Below are 19,477 nucleotides of genomic sequence, written 5' to 3'. Positions count from 1 at the left end.
TGGAAACTTTTTCAATTCAAATAAGGTGTAAAACCGTAATAGTTTAAAGGAGGCTAAGAGCAAAAAAGATTGTAGAGCATGGCAAAGTAGAGGAAAATAATCAGTTAAGGCCATCTGTAGATGAAAGGTAAGAAGGGGTTTCAGCTTAGGATGACAATTGAGAATTGTTAGTGGTGGTCTTGTTGCTGCTGCTGCTGAAGGCAGTGACTGATGAATTTAAAATGCTCTTCTGTTAAGTTGCAGCATGGTTCTAATCTAAGACAGACAAAACAGGTCATGAAACGTAAAAGCTCTGTAACTGTTTATAACTGTTTTAGTTAACAAATTCTGAATTATTGAAATGTAATCACTAGGCTTTGTTTCTTTACCCCAAGAAGCACGCATAGTTGGATAAGCCACTGCTGAGTCAGTATTAGGCTATAATTCAGTCATGGAGGCATCGATTTTGGTACAATTACACTGCATTTAGTTAAGTGGTCATTATATACTCTGTGCTTTCTTATAGGGTTTTGGTCATGGGGCAGTAATTTAGGGTTCTGCTTATTGCAGAGCAATGTTTAGATTTCTCAAAGAGAAGTGCAACTTGAAAAGAGTTCGGTAGCGGGTTCACTCTGTTATTTACTACATGGGGGAAATATGCCAAGCCGAAAGCTGCTTAGCATCTCTCCAGGTGCCTGTACCCATTCACAAAGCGAACTTTCAGGTGTCTTCCCTCCCTGATAACTGTTTGCCCCAGAGTCTGTGTCTTAGAGATCCAAAGGCAAACTTTCAGGCGAGGCCTGTACCTGTCACCATGCAAACTGTCACAATTCTTCTCTGCCTGATAACCGTCTCTCCAGAGTGTGTATTTTAGAACTCCAGAGGCAAACTTTCAGGCGAGGCCTGATAACTGTCTGCAGAGCAGACTTTCAAGAAACATAATTTTCAGACAAAAAAAAATAATGAATGGAGTAGAGTAGCAGGAGGGCTGGCTCAAGCTGGGTACCTGCGCAGAGGTCCAACCTGAGTATAAAAAACCATAGACTTTTATATCTGTATAGACTATTCATACAATGATTCAGTCCAATAGCAATATTTCACTTTGGGGTCTTGTTTCTCGTTAGATTTTTTTCACTCATGTCACATGTGCCTTCATTTTGTTCAACTGTAGACATTGTTTACGGTCCATAGCCTTGCAGGTACTGTTTTGTCTGAATACATCCTTTTTCTTCTCAGTGAAGTGCAAAGCAGGCCCCATTTTGCAGATGTCTATAATGTCTCCGTGTTAGCCTTGAAATCGTTATTTTTCCCCAATCAGTTCCATTCTTCCCAGCAAAATGCAAACGGGACTTTATCTTGCAAGTGTTCAGTGTAGTTTGTAGTTGCTTTTGGTAAATATGAGCAGAACTTTATAGCTTAAGATTTTAGCAAATCCGGTTTACTAAGTAATATGAAGCGAAGGGTATATTAAAAACCATACAACCTTATACTTCTAAATGATTCATTATATTTAGTGTGCATTTACTTAAGTTAAATGTTTAGTATTAAACTTAAATTGGGCTCATCCAATGGCCTGTGAGTAATAAAACCATTGCCATATAGACAGCTTATTTAGCAGAGAGACCTCAAAGTGAGTTCACCCAGGCTGTCATATTTATAGAATAAGGGGTTGACTCATAGTCAAATTGCACACAGGGGGGAAGGTCTGCATGAGACTCCTTGCACCCACAACTCATCGGTGTTTAGTGTGCCCTTCTGCTTCCATATGGGTTTCCTGAAAGGAGTTCTTTGGCTGGCTGTGGCTCAGGCCTTTCCCTCCTCTGGAGCCTGGACCAAACTGATGCTGGTTTGGCTGGGTGGGATTGAGTGCATCCGCCACAGGTTTTCTTACTTTAAACTAGTCTTCAGGCTCTCTCTTCCAAAGTTTCTTTAGAAAGTGCAGTTTTGTATCTGCCTTAAAAACATATTAAATTGACTTAAAGCACTGCCACATGAAGTACCTTGACACAAAACAAAAAATGCAATAAGCAAAACCAACAACAAAGAAAATCAGTCCAAACAGCTCTGTAATCTTACTTTTTCATTTCTACGTTAGTGTACCAAATAAGCTGAAATAAAAGCAGAGTAGTCTAAATTGTTTGTATGATGAACTTAGCTTTTAAGTATCACTTTTTTACTAGAAGGCAGTTAAAGCTGATAAACTGTAATTAAACATGTACAGTAATAGTCTTGAAGGTATTAGAAAAGGCTACTAAAATGTAAAAAACTTGCACTCTAAACCCTGTACTTTTAAGTTTTTATTAATTGTGTCTCAGGTACTGAAAAAATGGAAAGCAGGGAGCCATGAACTCACTCCCAGATCAGAAACAGTGTTTCTGGTTGATTGATTGAGGTTTTGGGGGTTTTTTGGTTTTGATTTTTTGTTTTGTTAGTAAACCTTACTGAAATTTTATGATTGTGTTATAGTGTTAGCTGCTAATACTTAAATCTAATTTATAAATGAAAAGAAAAATTATTTCATTTTATTTTTCCAGAGCTTAGAGGATACTCTTTTTCTTTTTCAACGGAGGGATAAAAGAGTGCCCACGTTCACATTGGAAGGTTATTGTTGCAACAAATAAAAGATCTTACAGCTGGACAGATCTGCTATTTTTCGTTTGTATTATTCATACACAGCATACAAATAAGGATGAGTATGAGGCAGTGTAATGTGTAGATAAAAGCTAGTCTGATAAAAAACAGATTTTTAGAATCTGGTGGAATGTAGCAATATGTCTTTAATGAAGACCAAAGTCATCCACACAAGCAGCAGTTCAGTGGAACAAAAATGTTTAATGCTTTTATATGGCACTAGTGGGTGTGACTTATTCGGCTATAAGTCAAAGTATAATCTGTAAGTCTAAGTATAATCTAGCAAAAGAAGGGAATTTTTCCCCAAAATAGCAGTCCAACATTTCCCATGCATTCTGGGACATGGGAGAAAAGGCAGATTTTTTTTGTGTGTCTGTGTGGCTAGCAAGGAGTACATATTTGAGAGGGCATGATGGGATGGTTTCAGGCATACTTATAAGTACAGTTGAGTACCTGAAAGTAAATCCACTCCTCATTTCTTTTCTACCTTTCAATCAGAATAATTGCTTGCTCAGTTCTCCAGTTGAATAACTATTCAAAAGAGCATAATTTTTACATCTAACATGTCATGTAATGCTAATATAGCTGAGCAGAGCTTTCCCCATATGAATAACTTAAATGAATTTAGTGAGTAAACGAGAACTAGCAAAAGATTTTTAAATCCAGATGTGAAAGCTCGTCCTTTTGTGCTGTTTACATGGATTTTAATTGTAACAGTATTAATTTTCTGTGCTTGAAAGTTTGGAATATTTATGTTTTAATCTTAATTTCATAGATATATATTCGTTTGTTGTGGCACTATCTTCAACTAAGAGAATCCTAAGATACTGGTTGTGAATAGAAGTTCTGTATCTGGGATGCAATTAAGATTGACTTCATGAATTGCATACAATTATTCATTTGTTAAAGTATAACTGAATTTAAGAATGGGCTGTGGCTTCCAGTTAAAATGTCAATTTCTTACTTTAATGTTCTAAAATTTTACATTAAAATGGGTGTTTGGTTTTGGGGACTCTTGTTTGTTTTCAAATGATCTGAAACATATGCATTCTTACAAATAGAATGCAACAGAGTGTAAAATGTTTATCAGAGTTGTAACAGTCTCAAAGCTTAATATGCCCAATATCAGAAGAACAATGTGCAAATTTTCTCCAAGACCAAGAAAAATAAACTATTTAAAAATACTTCCACTTTCGTAGGTATTTGCAGTTTTTACTGAGCAGAAAATAAAGAGTAGGGATTATTCTTGTCACTGAATTAGAGGCTTGACTTCCATCTGCTTTTCAGCTTTGAAGTTGTATGCAGGTAAGCACAGATCCCCAGAAAAATTCTAGGTGAAGTTATTTGTAGTGTTTTCCACAAGGCAGCGCATTCCATGTGCTTACACTTTTACAGAGCTGGCACTCTCGGGAGGGGGTTTTTGTGCTCGCCCATCTTGGGAAAAAGTCGAAGGTGGACATTGTGAGATGGCCCAGATTTCACAGCACTTGGCAGGTTTTTGGGGACGCACACTTGTGTGATATGGGTTCTGTGGCCTGTGTTGGCAAAGAGGGACCGCACGATGGTGGTCTGCGCACTCCTGAGAGTGCGTACAAACACCTATGTAACAAATAAACCTGGCTTTCTGATTCTCTAACACATTTGCTTTCGAGGTGAACTTCTTGTTAGTGCTCTCCTGTTGTTAAATACAGAGTTTCACTGAAGTGTCTGAATAGCATTATTGTGTGTCAAAACACTGTTTCTCTAATCAAAGACTATATGTCCACAGATGAGAAAGAAGAAGGAATACTAGGTAGCATACTTCTACCTAGTTTTCAGATATCTGTGCTTTCTCCCGAGGACCATATTAACCGCAAATATGCCTTTAAGGTAGGGGAATCAATTTTTCTCTTTAATTTTATGTCTGAAAGCACAGTAATGTAGTAATCAGAACTGAGGTGTTCTGCAAAATGGGATTGACAAACAGCTTCTGAGACTGATTTTTGCATAGTACAGTAGCAGAGGATTCAAGTATTTGGCCTGTTGTAAAGATGGACATAATTACTAGAAAGTGAAAATTGATGAATATCACATATTAGTCTTTTATTTTTTTCTTCATGAATCTTAAATACAGTGTGGTGTTTTAGAATTATAGGCTGTGGCTGGACTTATCCTACTAATGAAAGTTATTTAGTTATTAAAATACAAAGTATATTTACATGTAAATTAAAATAAGGTTTGTTATCACTTAAATTACAATATTACATGAATTATTATTAGGAGTGTTTCACAGCTAATCTTTTTAATCATTATATAAATCACTCTGCTAAATATTTTCTCTTGACTTTTTTGTTTGTTTGTTTTATGAGCTCCTTTTGGCTCTTCTTTTGGCCTTCTAAGCAACGCGTCATTTATTTACTGTGGTAAGTACAAATTAAACCTTAATGTATCATTCAGACTGCAAAAATCTATGCCAGAATTTTATTTATAATCATTATGTAATTTACATGGATAGTCAAGATCGTTTTTAAAAGACTGAAGAATTTTAAGGGCTTTTTATTGAGTGTATTAATGAAGAAGCAGCTATGATTGAAAATTGTAGGCAATTATTTTGAAAATATGAATGCAGTGACAGACACATGGAAGTATTCCTTCTGATTTTTTTTCTGATAATATTATTTGAAGAAATAGAAAACATTAAAGTGAGCATACAGTAACATTGTTTGCCTCTTTTCTTTTACAGAATCTTATATTTTTATTGCAATGACCATGTCATTTCCAATCAGGCAGCTCATCCAAACATGAGGACCTATTATTTCTGCACAGATACAGGGAAGGAAATGGAGTTGTGGATGAAAGCCATGACAGATGCAGCACTTGTGCAGACAGAGCCTGTGAAAAGGTAGTGTGAATTGACAAAACAGTTGCACACTCGATTTATTTAACATATTTAGTTTGATTTATTTAAATGAAAGTGTATACCTTCAAATAGAATGTAAATTGGCTGAAGTAATTTATCCTTGTATTGAAGACCCTTACTCATTTCACAACGTTGGCTAAAATTTTGAAATCGTAAAAATAATATAAGTTCTGTTCTGAATATGGATGCCTTGAGTGTAAGGATCTAGAAGATAAAAAATACTGTCTGATTCCTTTAGCCAGTGGCATCAAAAGAAGTGCAACAACAAATCCTATGTGCAGGCGTGCTTGACTTCACCTGCCTTCCTGACTGAGTAACAATAGCAGCTCAACTGGCGATAGTCTCGAGTTTCAAATTCATAACTGTAGTTTCTGACTAAATTAAACAGTTGTACCTGTGGTGAGCCCTTCTTGTTCATCATTAAGCTGTCATCAAATGTGTACTTGCCTGGTCTTGAGCTTTTTTCCTTTATGTGTCCATTCATTGACATTAAAAACCAAGTTACTGCTGGAAACCTTGTGCTCTCAGAAACTGAATATTGTCTGCTGCTGTCTATCCAGTAAGAATTGTTTTCCCTCTGAATGTGGTCCCTTGGGTCAGATCCATGGCATACAGAATGCAAACCTCATCAACTGTAAATTTAAAACCTCATTATTGATGGCATAGAAGTTATTGCTGATGGCTGCTATCACTTGATCTGTTCCGCTTCCTATTAGTTCCTGCTATGCTGGAACTAAGAGAATGGCAGCAATGCTGAGAAATTTTAAGTTAAAAAAAACAAAACAAAACAAAACAAACAAACCACACATAGACACAGGTACCAAAGAGGAAAAAGGTACAATTTTTTGCAGAAGAGAAAGCACATTTAACTTATTCTCAACATACAAGCAGTCTTTCCAAATTTTACATTGCTAGTGCAAGTAATTCCTGTTAACTTCTTCCTGATATCTTTATATCACATATTCCAGCATGGTGCTGGCAGAAGCATAAAATGGAATGCAGAATGATTATACTCTTTTGATGTTGCATGTTTTAATGATTTGTGAGCTTTTCAGTCAAACATAATAAGACTTTTACTTACACCAATCTACAGGACATTCACAAGAATAATAGTAAGCTAGGAACACCTCTAAATTTCTACCTGTGCAACTTTTCAGTGACTAATCTTAAAAAAAAGGTTGAAATCTTAGCTTTTGTCTCTAATATCCTTTAAATGTATAGATGGTGTATGAAGTATTTCATCCTCTGCATTGGGCAGCATAGTGAAATCACTTAACAGAAAAATACATTGTTCTCCATGAAAAAATAACACATATGCTTCAAGCTCTCAGGTTTCATGTGTTATTCCAAAAATTACTGAAAATAAAAGATTTCAGCTTATAGAAATGAGCAGTGTTAGGTCCAAATACCACAATGAAATTTGATCTGATTATGATTTCATATTATATATGTTATGTTCTTTGTCTCCTGCAACCCTCCTTATATTTGGGAACGATAGATGTTACAGGGTAGGGATGAGCAGAGTGAGAATGAGCATAAGCAAGTAAATACCTAATAGTATTTTCACCTTTTGCTTTCTCTATTCAGAGCTTTTAAGAGATTGCACTTAAAAGAATGAAGTTACCATGACAAAATAAAATATCTCATCTAGCTTGGTGAATAATAAACCTAATCTGAAAAATAAGTTTTTGTTCACATTGTAGGTGTATTGCAGATAGCGTTCATGTGAACATCTGCTCTTTTGTGCAGTTCATTAATACAGCCATACAGTCACGTTTGCCGCCTCAGAGCAAGCCTAGCAAGATTCATAGTGAGTTCACCCCGGCGCCAGGTGCCGCTTTGCGGGCTGTTCATCCTTCCTTGACTGCAGCACCATCCGTGGCTGCTCTAACGAGACAGACGTGCAGCCACTGCCATGAAGAGTATTCCAGTCTCCTGAAATGCTTGGCCATGCGTTCCTGCGCCCTTCTTTCAGCCGCAGTGCCTGTTCCAGCACTGATGCCTGCCTGTTCTGGGTGTTTGGCGGTGTGTGGGGAAACAGTGAGCTGAGCTTACAGCTGAGCTTACCTAACACTTTTTAGCCAGTTGTACGTACTCCTGCAATCTATTTTGTGTTCCTTCAGGTGCTTATGTGAGTCCTTGGTGAATCAGCATAGCACACAAAATGAGTAGAAAAGCACTTAACAGCAAAATCAGTAGTTTTCTGCAAGGATACCTTGGGCAGAAGGAGTTTGCCAACAGCCAAAAGAAGTGTCTGAAGAAGAAAAGTATCCTATGTAGCACCATATTCTTGTTTTAATTCAGGCGAGAAATCTTAGAACAAAACAGAAGTGGATGGTAACCTCTTTGGAAAGTTTGTTAGTGGTCTTGAAATAATCACTTGAGAGAAAATACATTTCAAGACCAGTGAAGTCTCAAAGACTTTCATGTCTGTTAGCTATAATAAGGAAGAAAACCCTTCAGACGTGTTTTCTGAAGAATCCATCTTTTGGCTATCAAACCAGTTCTTAAAATGAACCATGTAGCAGGATGTGATCTTATCCAGAAGAAATACTGTTTCTTTCCTGTAAAAATCTGTTAAGTATTAAGTATTCTATTACCTCATCTCTGAGTACCCTGAAGTTTGCCACGCATATAGCTGTAAGCATAAATGATTTTGATTCAGGCAAATTCAGCCAGTGCATTTGTTTCTCAGGATTTTTTGAGAGAGATTCTAACATTGTACTGAGTACAGTTTTCTAATACACTAAATACTTACAATACAGGAGATAGACTTATTAAGAATTTCCTTAAATATTTATGCAAACTGATGTTGAGCCACTCTTACGTGTTTGTTAATATAAATTGCCCAATGATAAGTCAGAGTTTTTACAGTATAGTTCTTTAAATCCAGAAGTCAAAGTACTTCACTGCTTATCGTACTCTGGAAATCCAAACCCAACAGTCCGTTAAATTGAATGTTTTAACTTTAAATAATTGCAGAGCTACAATCTGTGTCTTTATTTTTCTGAGGATGTGAGCTCCTTAGAGAGAAAAAAGAATATTTAAAACATGAAGTTGTGGGGGTTTTGCCCAGCTTTCCATAAAATATTCTTACTTTCCACATACAGTTAGCCACATAATACAGAAATGAGGTACTGAGGTAAGAAAATAAAAATGTAACCATTTCTTTTAGAACTGATCCGCAGTCATGGCAGGAAAACTCCCTTCTGATGTATAAGTGCAGGGAAGGACAAATATTATTTGGCCCCATTGACTTAATTATAATTACTCCTTTCTAAACATTTTTGTTTTAATTTTACCTAGATAGTAAATTCAAGTTTAATAATGTAGTGAGAGACCTGTCAAAATAATTATACACAAATAATTTAGTCAGTGAGGAACTATTTAAGCTTATGACTTGAAATATGATCCAAACCAACCTCACTGCATTAGCAAAACATCTTACTCAATCCATGTTGTAACACTGCAGACTGTAGTTAAATTGTATCTGTGAGTACTGATTGCTTCCTTGTGTTTGTAGACGCTAATATTCACCAACATACCAATTTATCATTTTTAGCCTAAATGCTGATTTTTCTACTCTTCTATGTTTAAGAGCATCAGGTCTTTTTATTGTTTTGCTGTCAGCTGTGTGTATCAGAGCCTTTATTTCTTCTGAGTGATACAGCATGTACTAAGAAAAGAGTGGTGGTTTTTTTTCTCCTAATGTAGATACTCTCCCTGAACAGCATCAGCTAAGCTGCCAAAAAAGCACTTGTTAGCATAATGATGTCCATAGTGGGGGTTTACTGATGTCACCATGTTTGGAAAAGATGGCTTTTTCTTTTCAAATGCTTCTGCCTGGCTTCGTTAAATCAGTCTTCCTGTCTGATACTTGATTACATCCCCCTGCCACTCCCCCGGTTTTAGAGTTATTTACTTATATAAAACAGCAGAAAACAGTACTTTTCCTGTATTACTGCTCCATACTCCATATTTCTGTTTTGTTGTAGAAACCTGTAAATTGTGTTCCATATATGCCGAAACACGTATGATCAGTGCCCATTCTCTTTTGTCTTCTCACTCCCCTGTCCTCAAAATACCCTGCAGGTCTTGTTGAATATGTATTTGAGAGACAGTAATAAATATGGAGCCCCATATAAATATGGATTTGTGTTTCTTACATTTACCTATTAGTGTCTGATCATTCTTTCCCTTTTGGATGCTTTGCTGTGGAAAGAGATCTGTTGCTCACACTGAGGTGACTGATTTGATGCACAAAGTTAAAGTAGAGCCCAGAAGTCTGTTTGAATGTCAGTCTTTCAGGCTCCACGCCATCGCAAGGCATGTCAAATATAAATGCTTGGCTCTGCTGTGTATAACCATAGTAACAAGTGATACAACATGGAGATTTCATGGAAAAACAATTCTGTGATTTTTGGATTTGTTGGCTTTTTTTTAGTTAAGATGCACAGTGGAAAGTAGTATGATAGTGTGAATCTTAACACTGTGCCAAGTCTTGGCTTTGCCATCTATCCAGTGAATGTCCTTAGAGATGTCACTCTCCCTCCGCATCACAGATTTTCCATCTGTAAAATGGCAACTGCTTCTCTGCTGTAAAGCACCTGGAGAAAGATTGATATCAAGTCCCATATAATGGGATCAGGTACTATTAAGTCAGGTTGCACATATTAATGCTGGTGTTTAGGATTGTTTGTAAAGTAGTCCTTATACTTATTTGTGAATCCTTGAGCACTGGCTGAAAACTGAAATTTTAACACCATTTTTTGACTTGATAATTGTGGGAAATTGAGTTTTCCATTCACTTTCCTGTTTGGTGCATTCCTTTAGTTTCTAGTAGACACCGGGTCATACAGTTTTGAGGTGTCAGGGAGGAGGTGATCCAGTTTTGTTTTCCATAACCTTGAGAAGGAACCTAGGCAGAAGTGTTTGGTCTCAAGAACAGTTTAAAATCGAGGGGGTGGAAATAAAAAGATAACTCAGTTTAAGTTGCAGTAGGAGATTAGCACAGAATTTTCTTTCTGAAACTTGGAAATTATAGAAGCAATGGCATAGGTATACCAGTTTAGCAGTTCCACCACGTGTCCTCCCCCAAAAAGTCTGCATAAAAATTGGTTCTACATCAAGAGTTTTTTCTCTGCATGTTATGGGTGGCAGAAATATTGCCTTTTCTTTTCTGCTAGCAGAAAACATCAGATGTATCTAACCTCTGCATTTAATAGTGATGTATGAGGAAAAAAACACGGTGTATAAAAATAATGCTGATGCATATAGCCAGAGAGGTGTTCATGTTAGGTTATTGTTACGAATGTTTTATTTGCAATAGGTTTCACAAATGTGTATACATTCACATCGGCAGGTCAGGAATAATTACTGAAAGAAAAGAACTATTTTGAGCTACTTCTATTAGTAGGGTGAATTTTTGATAACCTTTATAACATTATGAAGTATCAACAAGAGACTGGGATCATCACAACTGTGTCAGGAAGAGGCATGGGGAAAAAAAATCACCCACCTTGTTAACATGCAGAGCACATGAGCATTTCATCAAACTCGCATACAATGTGCAGAGGACACTGATGTCTTGCTGTTTCTGACTGATACATTTGAAATGGTGACTTTTCAAGGCAGTTGTCTCTTGATTCCCTTCACATCGCAGAGAATTCCTGCAGGAGCAGGGTGGTTATGGGAGGCACATTTAAAATTAAGTGTCCGATACTATTAGCAGTGGGTAGTATTTTATAAAGACCACACAGTTTTAATTCCTTTATGTATTTGCTTGGGTTCTGTCTGAAATAGTTGTTGGCATCTTGGGAATTCATGGCTTAAATAATCTGTTGGGGAGGTGTAGACTTGCTGGACATTTAAGCCTCTTGTTCAAGACAGGGTAAGCAAAAATGTATGTAGTTAATCTACTTGGAATTAGAGTATTTCTCAGAGGACTGGTCATACTTGTGCTCTTGGTCAGTTCTGTATGTGATGGCCTTTTTACAAATGAATTAGGTACTTGAACGCAGTTATAAATGAATAATGCATTTGCATAAAAAGATGGAAGACAATGTGAAAGCTTAATTTGACGTCATCTTAAAATAAAGTTTTGTTCTGGGTTTGGTTTTATATAGAGGTGTAATCTTAAAGAATTATATCTCTTTTTCTTTCCTCCTGTACCAAAAAAAATGTTGATCAAAACATTTTAGGGGGTTTTGGGTTTTTTTTGTTCTTGTAAACTGAAAAAAAATTGTTGCTGTCTGAGCTGGATGTTCTATTCATGTTCCAGTATGGAAAAAGATACAGCTCCTTGACATTTTGAAATTTTAAAAGGAAGATAGCTAATAGAACTGCATGCATTAATTACTTGTGTAAGTACTGTAAAGCAGTAACTGTTCTAAAAATACCATTGTATCATTATTTTTGTGGTATGGTTTCCTAAGTCAGCAGCTACTTTCCCCCTTAAAACTAGGGAAGCCACAGTTATTTTCCACAAAACGTAAGCCAGCGAAAGTGATAACATACTAGAGAAAGCTAATTGATGCCAGTGACCATTAAAAGTTGTTTGTTTTCTTTAAAGGAGCTCATTATATGTTGCATTCAGCAGTATTGTGAATCACAAGCTGGTCCGCAGTGTAATCTGCTACTATTTTTAAAGATGGCTTTCAAAATCATTTCAGGCTGTTGACATCTGGAAGCTGTTGCTCTTGGGGAGCCACTTAATATTTTTACCATTTGAATGTCCAGCCCTCCAGGAACTGAACGTCCACTTTTTCAGACTCTGGCTTTATTTCTGTTTGTGCACATTTTTTCTAGGGGCTTAATTGGGTGTTTGCTTACATTTACCCCATGTTGTAGATGTTTTTAAAATAGCAAAGAAATAGAGAAGCCTGGAAGAAAAAACACTTGCATTCTCCAACCAAAAAAACACTGCAACTGTCCAAACCAAACAAAACATCACCACCACTCCCAAAACAAAATGAAACAAACAAAATCACCTGTCCTTGATTATTGTGAAAATGTGTCCTGGATTTTTCTTTCAAAGACCAGATATTGGTGTAAAATATCTGGACAGGGATTCACTGAAGTAACTGTATTAAACACCAATGTATTCACTTTTTTTATTACTATTTTTAATGAATGTTTTGATGATATTATAGCTTGTCGTATATTCCTTTCCAGAGTAGAGAAGTTAACCACTGAAAATACACCACCTCGAGAGGCAAATAATATTTCAAACCATCGGGTGCTAATTAAGCCAGAAACTCAAAATAACCAGAAAAACAAAGAGGTGATAAAAAGTGAGGAGAAGAAAGCTTTGGAAGCCGAAAAATATGGATTTCAGAAAGTTGGGCAAGATAAACCATTAACGAAAATTAACAGTGTAAAGCTGAATCCCTTGGGATCCGAATACAGGACTTTACCCATAACCACAATTCAGGCTGGACACTTCAGACCAGTTCATTTAAATGGGTCTGAGAATAAGACTGTTGGTGTTGTCCTGGCAGACGCTGGAGATGGAGCTCAGCACAATGCATTTCAGTCACATCTGGAGTCTGAACGAGTTATGCAGAGAACTAATTCCATGCTGCAGTTGGAACAGTGGATTAAAATACAAAGAGGAAAAGGACAAGAAGAGGAAACAAGAGGGTAAGTAATATGTATTTTTTTTTCTCCAGGCTTTCTAGCAAATAACACTTAGGCTTTTGTCCTGCTTAGATTCTTTAGATTTTGATCTATATTAGACAAATATATAATGCATTGTTCTCTGTAAAAAGTGCCTGGGTGATGTCTCACAACAGATTTATTGGAGTTACTCTTTTATTGACATTTGAGTGATTATTTATAAATTAAACTATATTAATAGCTTAGTTTATAAAAATGGACAGAAACCCTTTTCAGGTATTAGAAATTTCTCTGTCCTAGCAGGGAGAAGGTGTCATCAATCGTAACAATTCTTTTTCCTCTTAAAGTTGGTTCATGAAATTGCCCTGTCTTCTGCATTTTTGTTCATAAATACTTGTAATTATATTTTATTTAAAATTCTTCAAAAATATTCCAGGAAGCTTTTAAACTTGAAATAATCTTTAGCCAAAGAGAGAGAAGCTTTACCTAGGAGTAAGTCACAGAAATCTAACTAAATTGATGCTTAAAGCTTCTCTTCTCATGAAATTAAACATCTCCCAGTTCTAATACTGAGTTCCAGGACTTATTCATGAAGCTTTAATATTATGTCTGAATAACATTGAATCTTGTACCTGTAGCAATTTTTATGTCTAACAGAAGAGTAGAGACATTGCTTCCAGGCTACCTTAGAGACAAACAGCTTTAGCAGTAAAGTATAAAAGTTTTTAATATTACATGAGATAGGAAGTAATGGAGATGCTATCGCAGGAGATATTTTGCAGAGCTGGAAATTAGGGATTTTGCATATAGATGGCATAGCAGAGCTTAAGACAGAACCAAGTTCAGAAAATGTGTTTTCTGCAAATTTCAGAATACGGGCTTTGGGAAGTTTTCAGTTTTTGAAAAAACTTGTAAAATTTACATTAGTTTGGTTTACACTTGCCAAATTCATTGCCTTTAGTTGTTCATTAAATATACTTAGGAATTGTTAATATGTTGTTTCATTAAGTATTCAGCTTAAGTAGTTTGATCAAGTTTGAACTTGGAGTACAGAGAGTGACTTGCACACTCTGACTTTTATTAAGCATGCTTACGTAATGGGAACTGAGAAGGCTCTTTAAATACAATTAGGTTTTCTAGATTGGACTGTAATACTTGCAACCCAAAAAGAGAAATTTGAGTACCTGTGCCATTTTTCAGTTGCGAACCCTAAAACTGATTTCATTGTGTGAATCAAATCAAGGGAAGTACTGTTAACAATATGTTATTAACATTATTTTGTTCTTGAAGATAGAGGCCACTTATTGCTTAAATAAAGATGTCACTGATAGCACAAACAGTATGATACAGTTCTGCATAAAAGTAGCAAACAGAAAAAGAATTGGCTTTGAGCTGTCTCTTTTTGCTTTGTCTGAAGTGGCCTTGAATAATGATCCAAATTTTTAATGTATAGGGATGTCTTTAGAATATGTTTTCACTTAAATTTGAAATTTTATTTTTGTTCAGATTGCCAGTTTCTGGCTAGAGACAGAAACTTAAGTAGAAATGAAGTTGGTGAATGAGAGCAGAAAGAAGCTCCAGTTTATGTTAAAGCTTAAGGTTGAGATGAGAGGCTGTTGGTAGTTGCACCTGTTCAACTCATAACTTGAATTTTTGAGAAAAGTAGTTGTTACTTAATGGGAAAAAGCTGCTGACTTTTAACAAAGATGCCTTAAGCTGCATCTGTCTCTCTAATGTATTGGAGAAGTCATGGAGGACCAAACTGAGTATCTCCGGTGTGTCAGACTGAAAAAACCCTAGGACTTGAAGAATAATAAAATGTTGACAAATAGGTTCAATTAATAACTATGTATAAAATAGGAGCTGTTATCTGTCCTCAATATGGAATGAAAAGGGTTCACTGTAAAACTACTAATTTTTTAGAGGAACAGGCTGTCTAATAGTTTTGTTGCCTGAGAAATCAACAAGAATGATGGCAATGTAGTTTTTAATTCTTGAAGCTATTACCTGCCGTGTCTATGGATGTAGACATCTAGTTTTGCAAGAGCCACACGAATAAAGACAACTGATGCCCTGAGGAAGACCAACATTTTTTAACAAAAACTAAATGGTTTTTAAATAAAAAAAAATTAAACATTCCTTTTCACTATCATTTTATTGAATTAGTTTTGTGCAAGTCAGTTATGAGTAAATATTTTCACCAAAACTGGTTCACGTGAGTGGTCTTTCTCAAATGTGAAAAAAACACAACAGGGTTGCATGGTACTAAGTGAGGCTCAGTTGATGCTGCTAACTGAGGATGTGAGCCTCTGTCTCCCCACCTTGCACATGTAAACCTCACCCTTATTTAATTAATAATTAAATGGCCTGCTATACAGCACCAGGTTTCTGCCACTTTGTGCTTGATTCGCATGTGAAAGTTTCGTATTCTGAACCAGCTGGGATTTGCATTCTTTAGAATGAAGGACTATTTAGAGGTTTTGATCCAAAGGTGTTAATAGCATTCCTGAACTGAGCCCCGAAAACTCGCTTTCCCAAATAGTCCAACTTGGACATCAGAAACAGTATTGCTACCCAACAATAATCCTGGAGACGACCTCTAAAGGTGTCTACAAGAAGTCTGTAAACTTGTGTGGAAGCCATTTTTTCCCATGGGAACATTTGTAGGGAGAATTTTTTAAAGATAGTTGCAGAAATATTTTGCAGCCTCTCATTATGAATGGAATGCCCCTGAACTTGGCACTGGTGAGGCCCCACCTTGAACTCTGTGTTCTGTTTTGGGCCCCTCACTACAAGAAGGACATTGAGGTGCTGGAGAGAGTTCAGAGAAGGGCAACAAAGCTGGTGAGGGGCCTGGAGCACAAGTCTTAGGAGGAGCGGCTGAAGGAACTGGGGCTGTTTAGCCTGGAGAAAAGGAGGCTGAGGGGAGACCTCATTGCTGTCTACAGCAACATCACCCCGCATGCCACGACCACAAAGGACATTACATCTTTGGTCGCCGGCGTGCAGCACATGGCTGTGGGACCACCAGTGACCGGCGGCGTGCAGCCCAAGCGTGTCTGCCTGCCAGGCAGCAGCCCGAGCAGCAAGGTGGATGGCTGCCCACCCTGGAGGAGGACACGCGAGAGACGCATGGTGCGACTGGGACCTCCCGGGAGCCTGAGGAAGGCAAAGGAGCAGAGGAGGAAGAGGAACATTCCCCCTCATGCAGTGAGAGCCATTGCCCGAGCTTACGCCAATGACATCACGCAGCGTGCAGCTGTGGGCAGGCAGGAGAACAGCATGGGGCCACGGCATGTCCATCTGCTGAGGACCCGATGTGACATCCCACCAAAGGATGACGTGGAGCCCATGGAGGTGGATCCGCCAGAGTATGGCATGAGGCCACTGGCTGTTCAGCCACCACAGGACAGCGAGGAGCCCATGGAGGTGGATCCACCTCAATAAACATCCATCCATGGCGCTGGCTCCACCTGCCACAGGCATCATCTGGTAGTTCCCCAGCCATCCAGGCTCCCGTGCGTGACGTGGCGGCAACCAGCGTCACAGGAGTTCCCGGTCGGCTCCCTACTCCCATCCTCCACACCTTCATAACCGGACAATAAATTACAATAAAATAATAAAAATGCTTTTGTCCAAGCTTACTTGACACAGGGCTGACTGCCTCTGCACTTCTGTGACACCTCCTGGTCCCTGTCTTTGACTAGGAGGCCCCTTTTGGAAACTTTCCATTCCCATGCCCACCTTCCTGCTTTGCTGCTGCCTTACATTCTGGGTGGCTTTTGAAGGCTGCAACATCAATAACTGGATAACAGGTTTTTAAAGGGAGTCAAATTCTCCTAGAAACAGCATTGAAGCCCAGGAATTTCTGGATTCCAAACTTGCGATCTTACCTCAGGGCCAGTAGCTATCACTGTACCCTGGAGATCTAACCAGGTAGTGATATGGTCCCACTCATGCTTTGCAGGGAGGTGTACTCATGTCGCTAACAGTACTAAGTACATCATGCCCGCGTGATCAGGGTGCTGGACTCCCACACAATTTCAGGGCTCTCTGGTTCCTGACGGACGCCAGGGCACCATCCTGGAAGTTTCTCGGGCACCTTAGGCTTTCTTCACAAAGCTTTTTGCTGCCTGACTGGATAGAGGCCAGCTGAAAAACAGCAATTCAAATCTACATTCTCCTAGTGCTGGAGTGGTTCCTGCCATCTCTACTGGTCACGCCTTTCTAGAACACCATTTTGGTCAACGCCTGACTGAATACCGAGCCTCAGAGTTTGACCGCTGCGTGAGGATCAAATACGTTGGAATGTGCACAGTTCGTCATTTTTAAATACTTTCCAAAGCCAGCGTGCTCAGAAGGACTGTCCACCTGCCTCTCCCCTACCCATACACACACATGTCGACACCCCTTCACTCTCCCACACTATGACCTGACTTTGCTAAAACTCCGATGCCCGTTCGAGCAGATACTTGTGGATATGCACAGCCAGTGAAGTCTGAGGAACTCTACCCACTTGAGCGGAAGTGCCACGTACTCGGGTTTGACAGGAGTATGACTTAGTTTCTCTGCTTGAGGACAAGCCATGAGAAGCTTTTGTCCTTCACCTTCATACTAGCCAAGAGAGCGAGGGTGCATCTCCGCCTGAACCCGCTCCCACCTCCAGTCCCCAAGGACCTGGGAGCAACAAGGCAGAACATCCTGGTGGGGCTCTGTTACAGACCACCCAACCAGGATGAAGAGGCAGATGAAATATTTTGCGGGTAGCTAGGACAAGTCTCCCGACCACTAGCCCTTGTGCTTATGGGGGAATTCAACCTACCAGCCGTCTGCTGAAAATACAAGACAGCAGAAAGGAAGCAGCCCAGGAGGCCCCTGCAGCGCGTGGAAGACAACTTCCTGACACAGCTGGTTGGTGAGCCTACCAGGGAAGGAGCCCCGTTGGATCTGTTGCTTGTAAACGGAGAAGGACATGCGGGCAGCACATCGACCGGAAATCCCCTAGGGTATAGTGATCACGAAATGATTGAGTTTTCTGTCCTTGGAGAAGTTAGAAGGGTGGTCAGCAGAAGTGCTGCTCTGGACTTGCAAAGGGCAGCCTTTGACCTGTTTTGAAGGCCGGCTGGCAGAATCCCTTGGGAGGCAGTTCTGAGGGATAAAAGAGTCCAGGGAGGCTGGTCTCTCTTCAAGAAGGTCATCTTAGAGGCGCGGGAGCAGGCTGTCCCCGTGTTCCGGAAGGCGGGCCAGCGGGGAAGAAGGCCGGCGTAGCTGAACAGGGAGCTGCGGCTGGAGCTTAGGAATAAAAAGAGAATGTGTAACGTTTGGAAGGAGGGGCAGGCCACTCAGGAGGAACACAAGAATTCTGTGAGGTTATGCATGGAGAAAATTAGGAGGGCCAAAGACTGACTAGAGCTGCGCCTGCCCACCGCTGTGAAAGGCAACAAGAAATGTTTCTAGAAAGATATTAGCAAGAAGAGGAGGGCTAAGGAGAACTTCCATCCCCTGGCGAATGTGGGGGAAACATGGTGACAGAAGATGAGGAAAAGGCTGAGCTACCAAATGCCTTCTTTGCCTCGGTCTTTCATAGTCAGAACAGCTGTGTTCCAGAAACTTTATGAAAGGCCGGTCCTGTTTGACCCACCTGATCTCACTCTCTGACAAGGTGACCCACCTAGTAGGTGAGGGAAAAGCTGTGGATCTTGTGTACTTCAGACTTCAGTAAGGCCTCTGACACCATATCCCACAGCATTCTCCTGGAGAAGCTGGCAGCTCATGGCCTGAGTGGGTGTACTCGGCAATGGATAAAGAACCGGCTGGATGGCTGGGCCCTAAGAGTTGTGGTGAACGGAACCAAATCCAGTTGGTGGCCGGTCACAAGTGGCGCTCCCCAGAGCTCACTGTTGGGACCAGTTCTGTTGAATCTCTTTATCAATGATCTGGATGAGGGGATTGAGGGCACCCTTAGTGAGTTGGCAGATGACACCAAATTGGCTGGGAGTGTTGATCTGCTGGAGAGTAGGAAGGCCATACAGAGGGATCTGGACCGGGGGGATCGTTGGGCTGAGGCCAGTTGTATGTGGTTTAACAAGGCCACGTGCTGGGTCCTGCGCTTGGCGCACAACCCCGGGCAGCGCTACAGGATCCGGGAAGAGGGGCTGGAAAGCTGCCTGGTAGAAAGGGATCTGGGGGTGTTGACTGACAGCCGGCTGAACATGAGCCAGCTGTGTGCCCAGGTGGCCAAAAGCACCAACAGCATCCTGCCTTGTATCAGGAACAGCGTGGCCAGCAGGACTAGGGAAGCAATTGTCCCCCTGTACTCGGTGCTGGTGAGGCCCCACCTTGAACCCTGTG

At 39.5% G+C, this 19,477-nt stretch overlaps 1 protein-coding gene across 1 annotated transcript in view; it reads left to right on the top strand.

Annotated features, from left to right (window-relative positions):
• The window catches only part of PLEKHA5 (pleckstrin homology domain containing A5), a 170,552-nt gene that overhangs the window by 109,716 nt on the left and 41,359 nt on the right, over positions 1-19,477 (top strand). Inside the window, exons 8-10 of the mRNA XM_080363967.1 lie at positions 4,379-4,479; positions 5,376-5,491; positions 12,683-13,150. Of these exons, the coding sequence (XP_080220093.1) occupies positions 4,379-4,479; positions 5,376-5,491; positions 12,683-13,150 (685 nt within the window). The remainder of the gene's footprint in view (positions 1-4,378; positions 4,480-5,375; positions 5,492-12,682; positions 13,151-19,477) is intronic.

This window comes from Nesoenas mayeri (genome assembly GCF_963082525.1).
Source record: "Nesoenas mayeri genome assembly, chromosome: 1".
Taxonomy (NCBI): Eukaryota; Metazoa; Chordata; class Aves; order Columbiformes; family Columbidae; genus Nesoenas; species Nesoenas mayeri.
The sequence above is the reverse complement of the archived record's forward strand: the minus strand, read 5'-3'. Positions and strand labels throughout refer to the sequence as shown.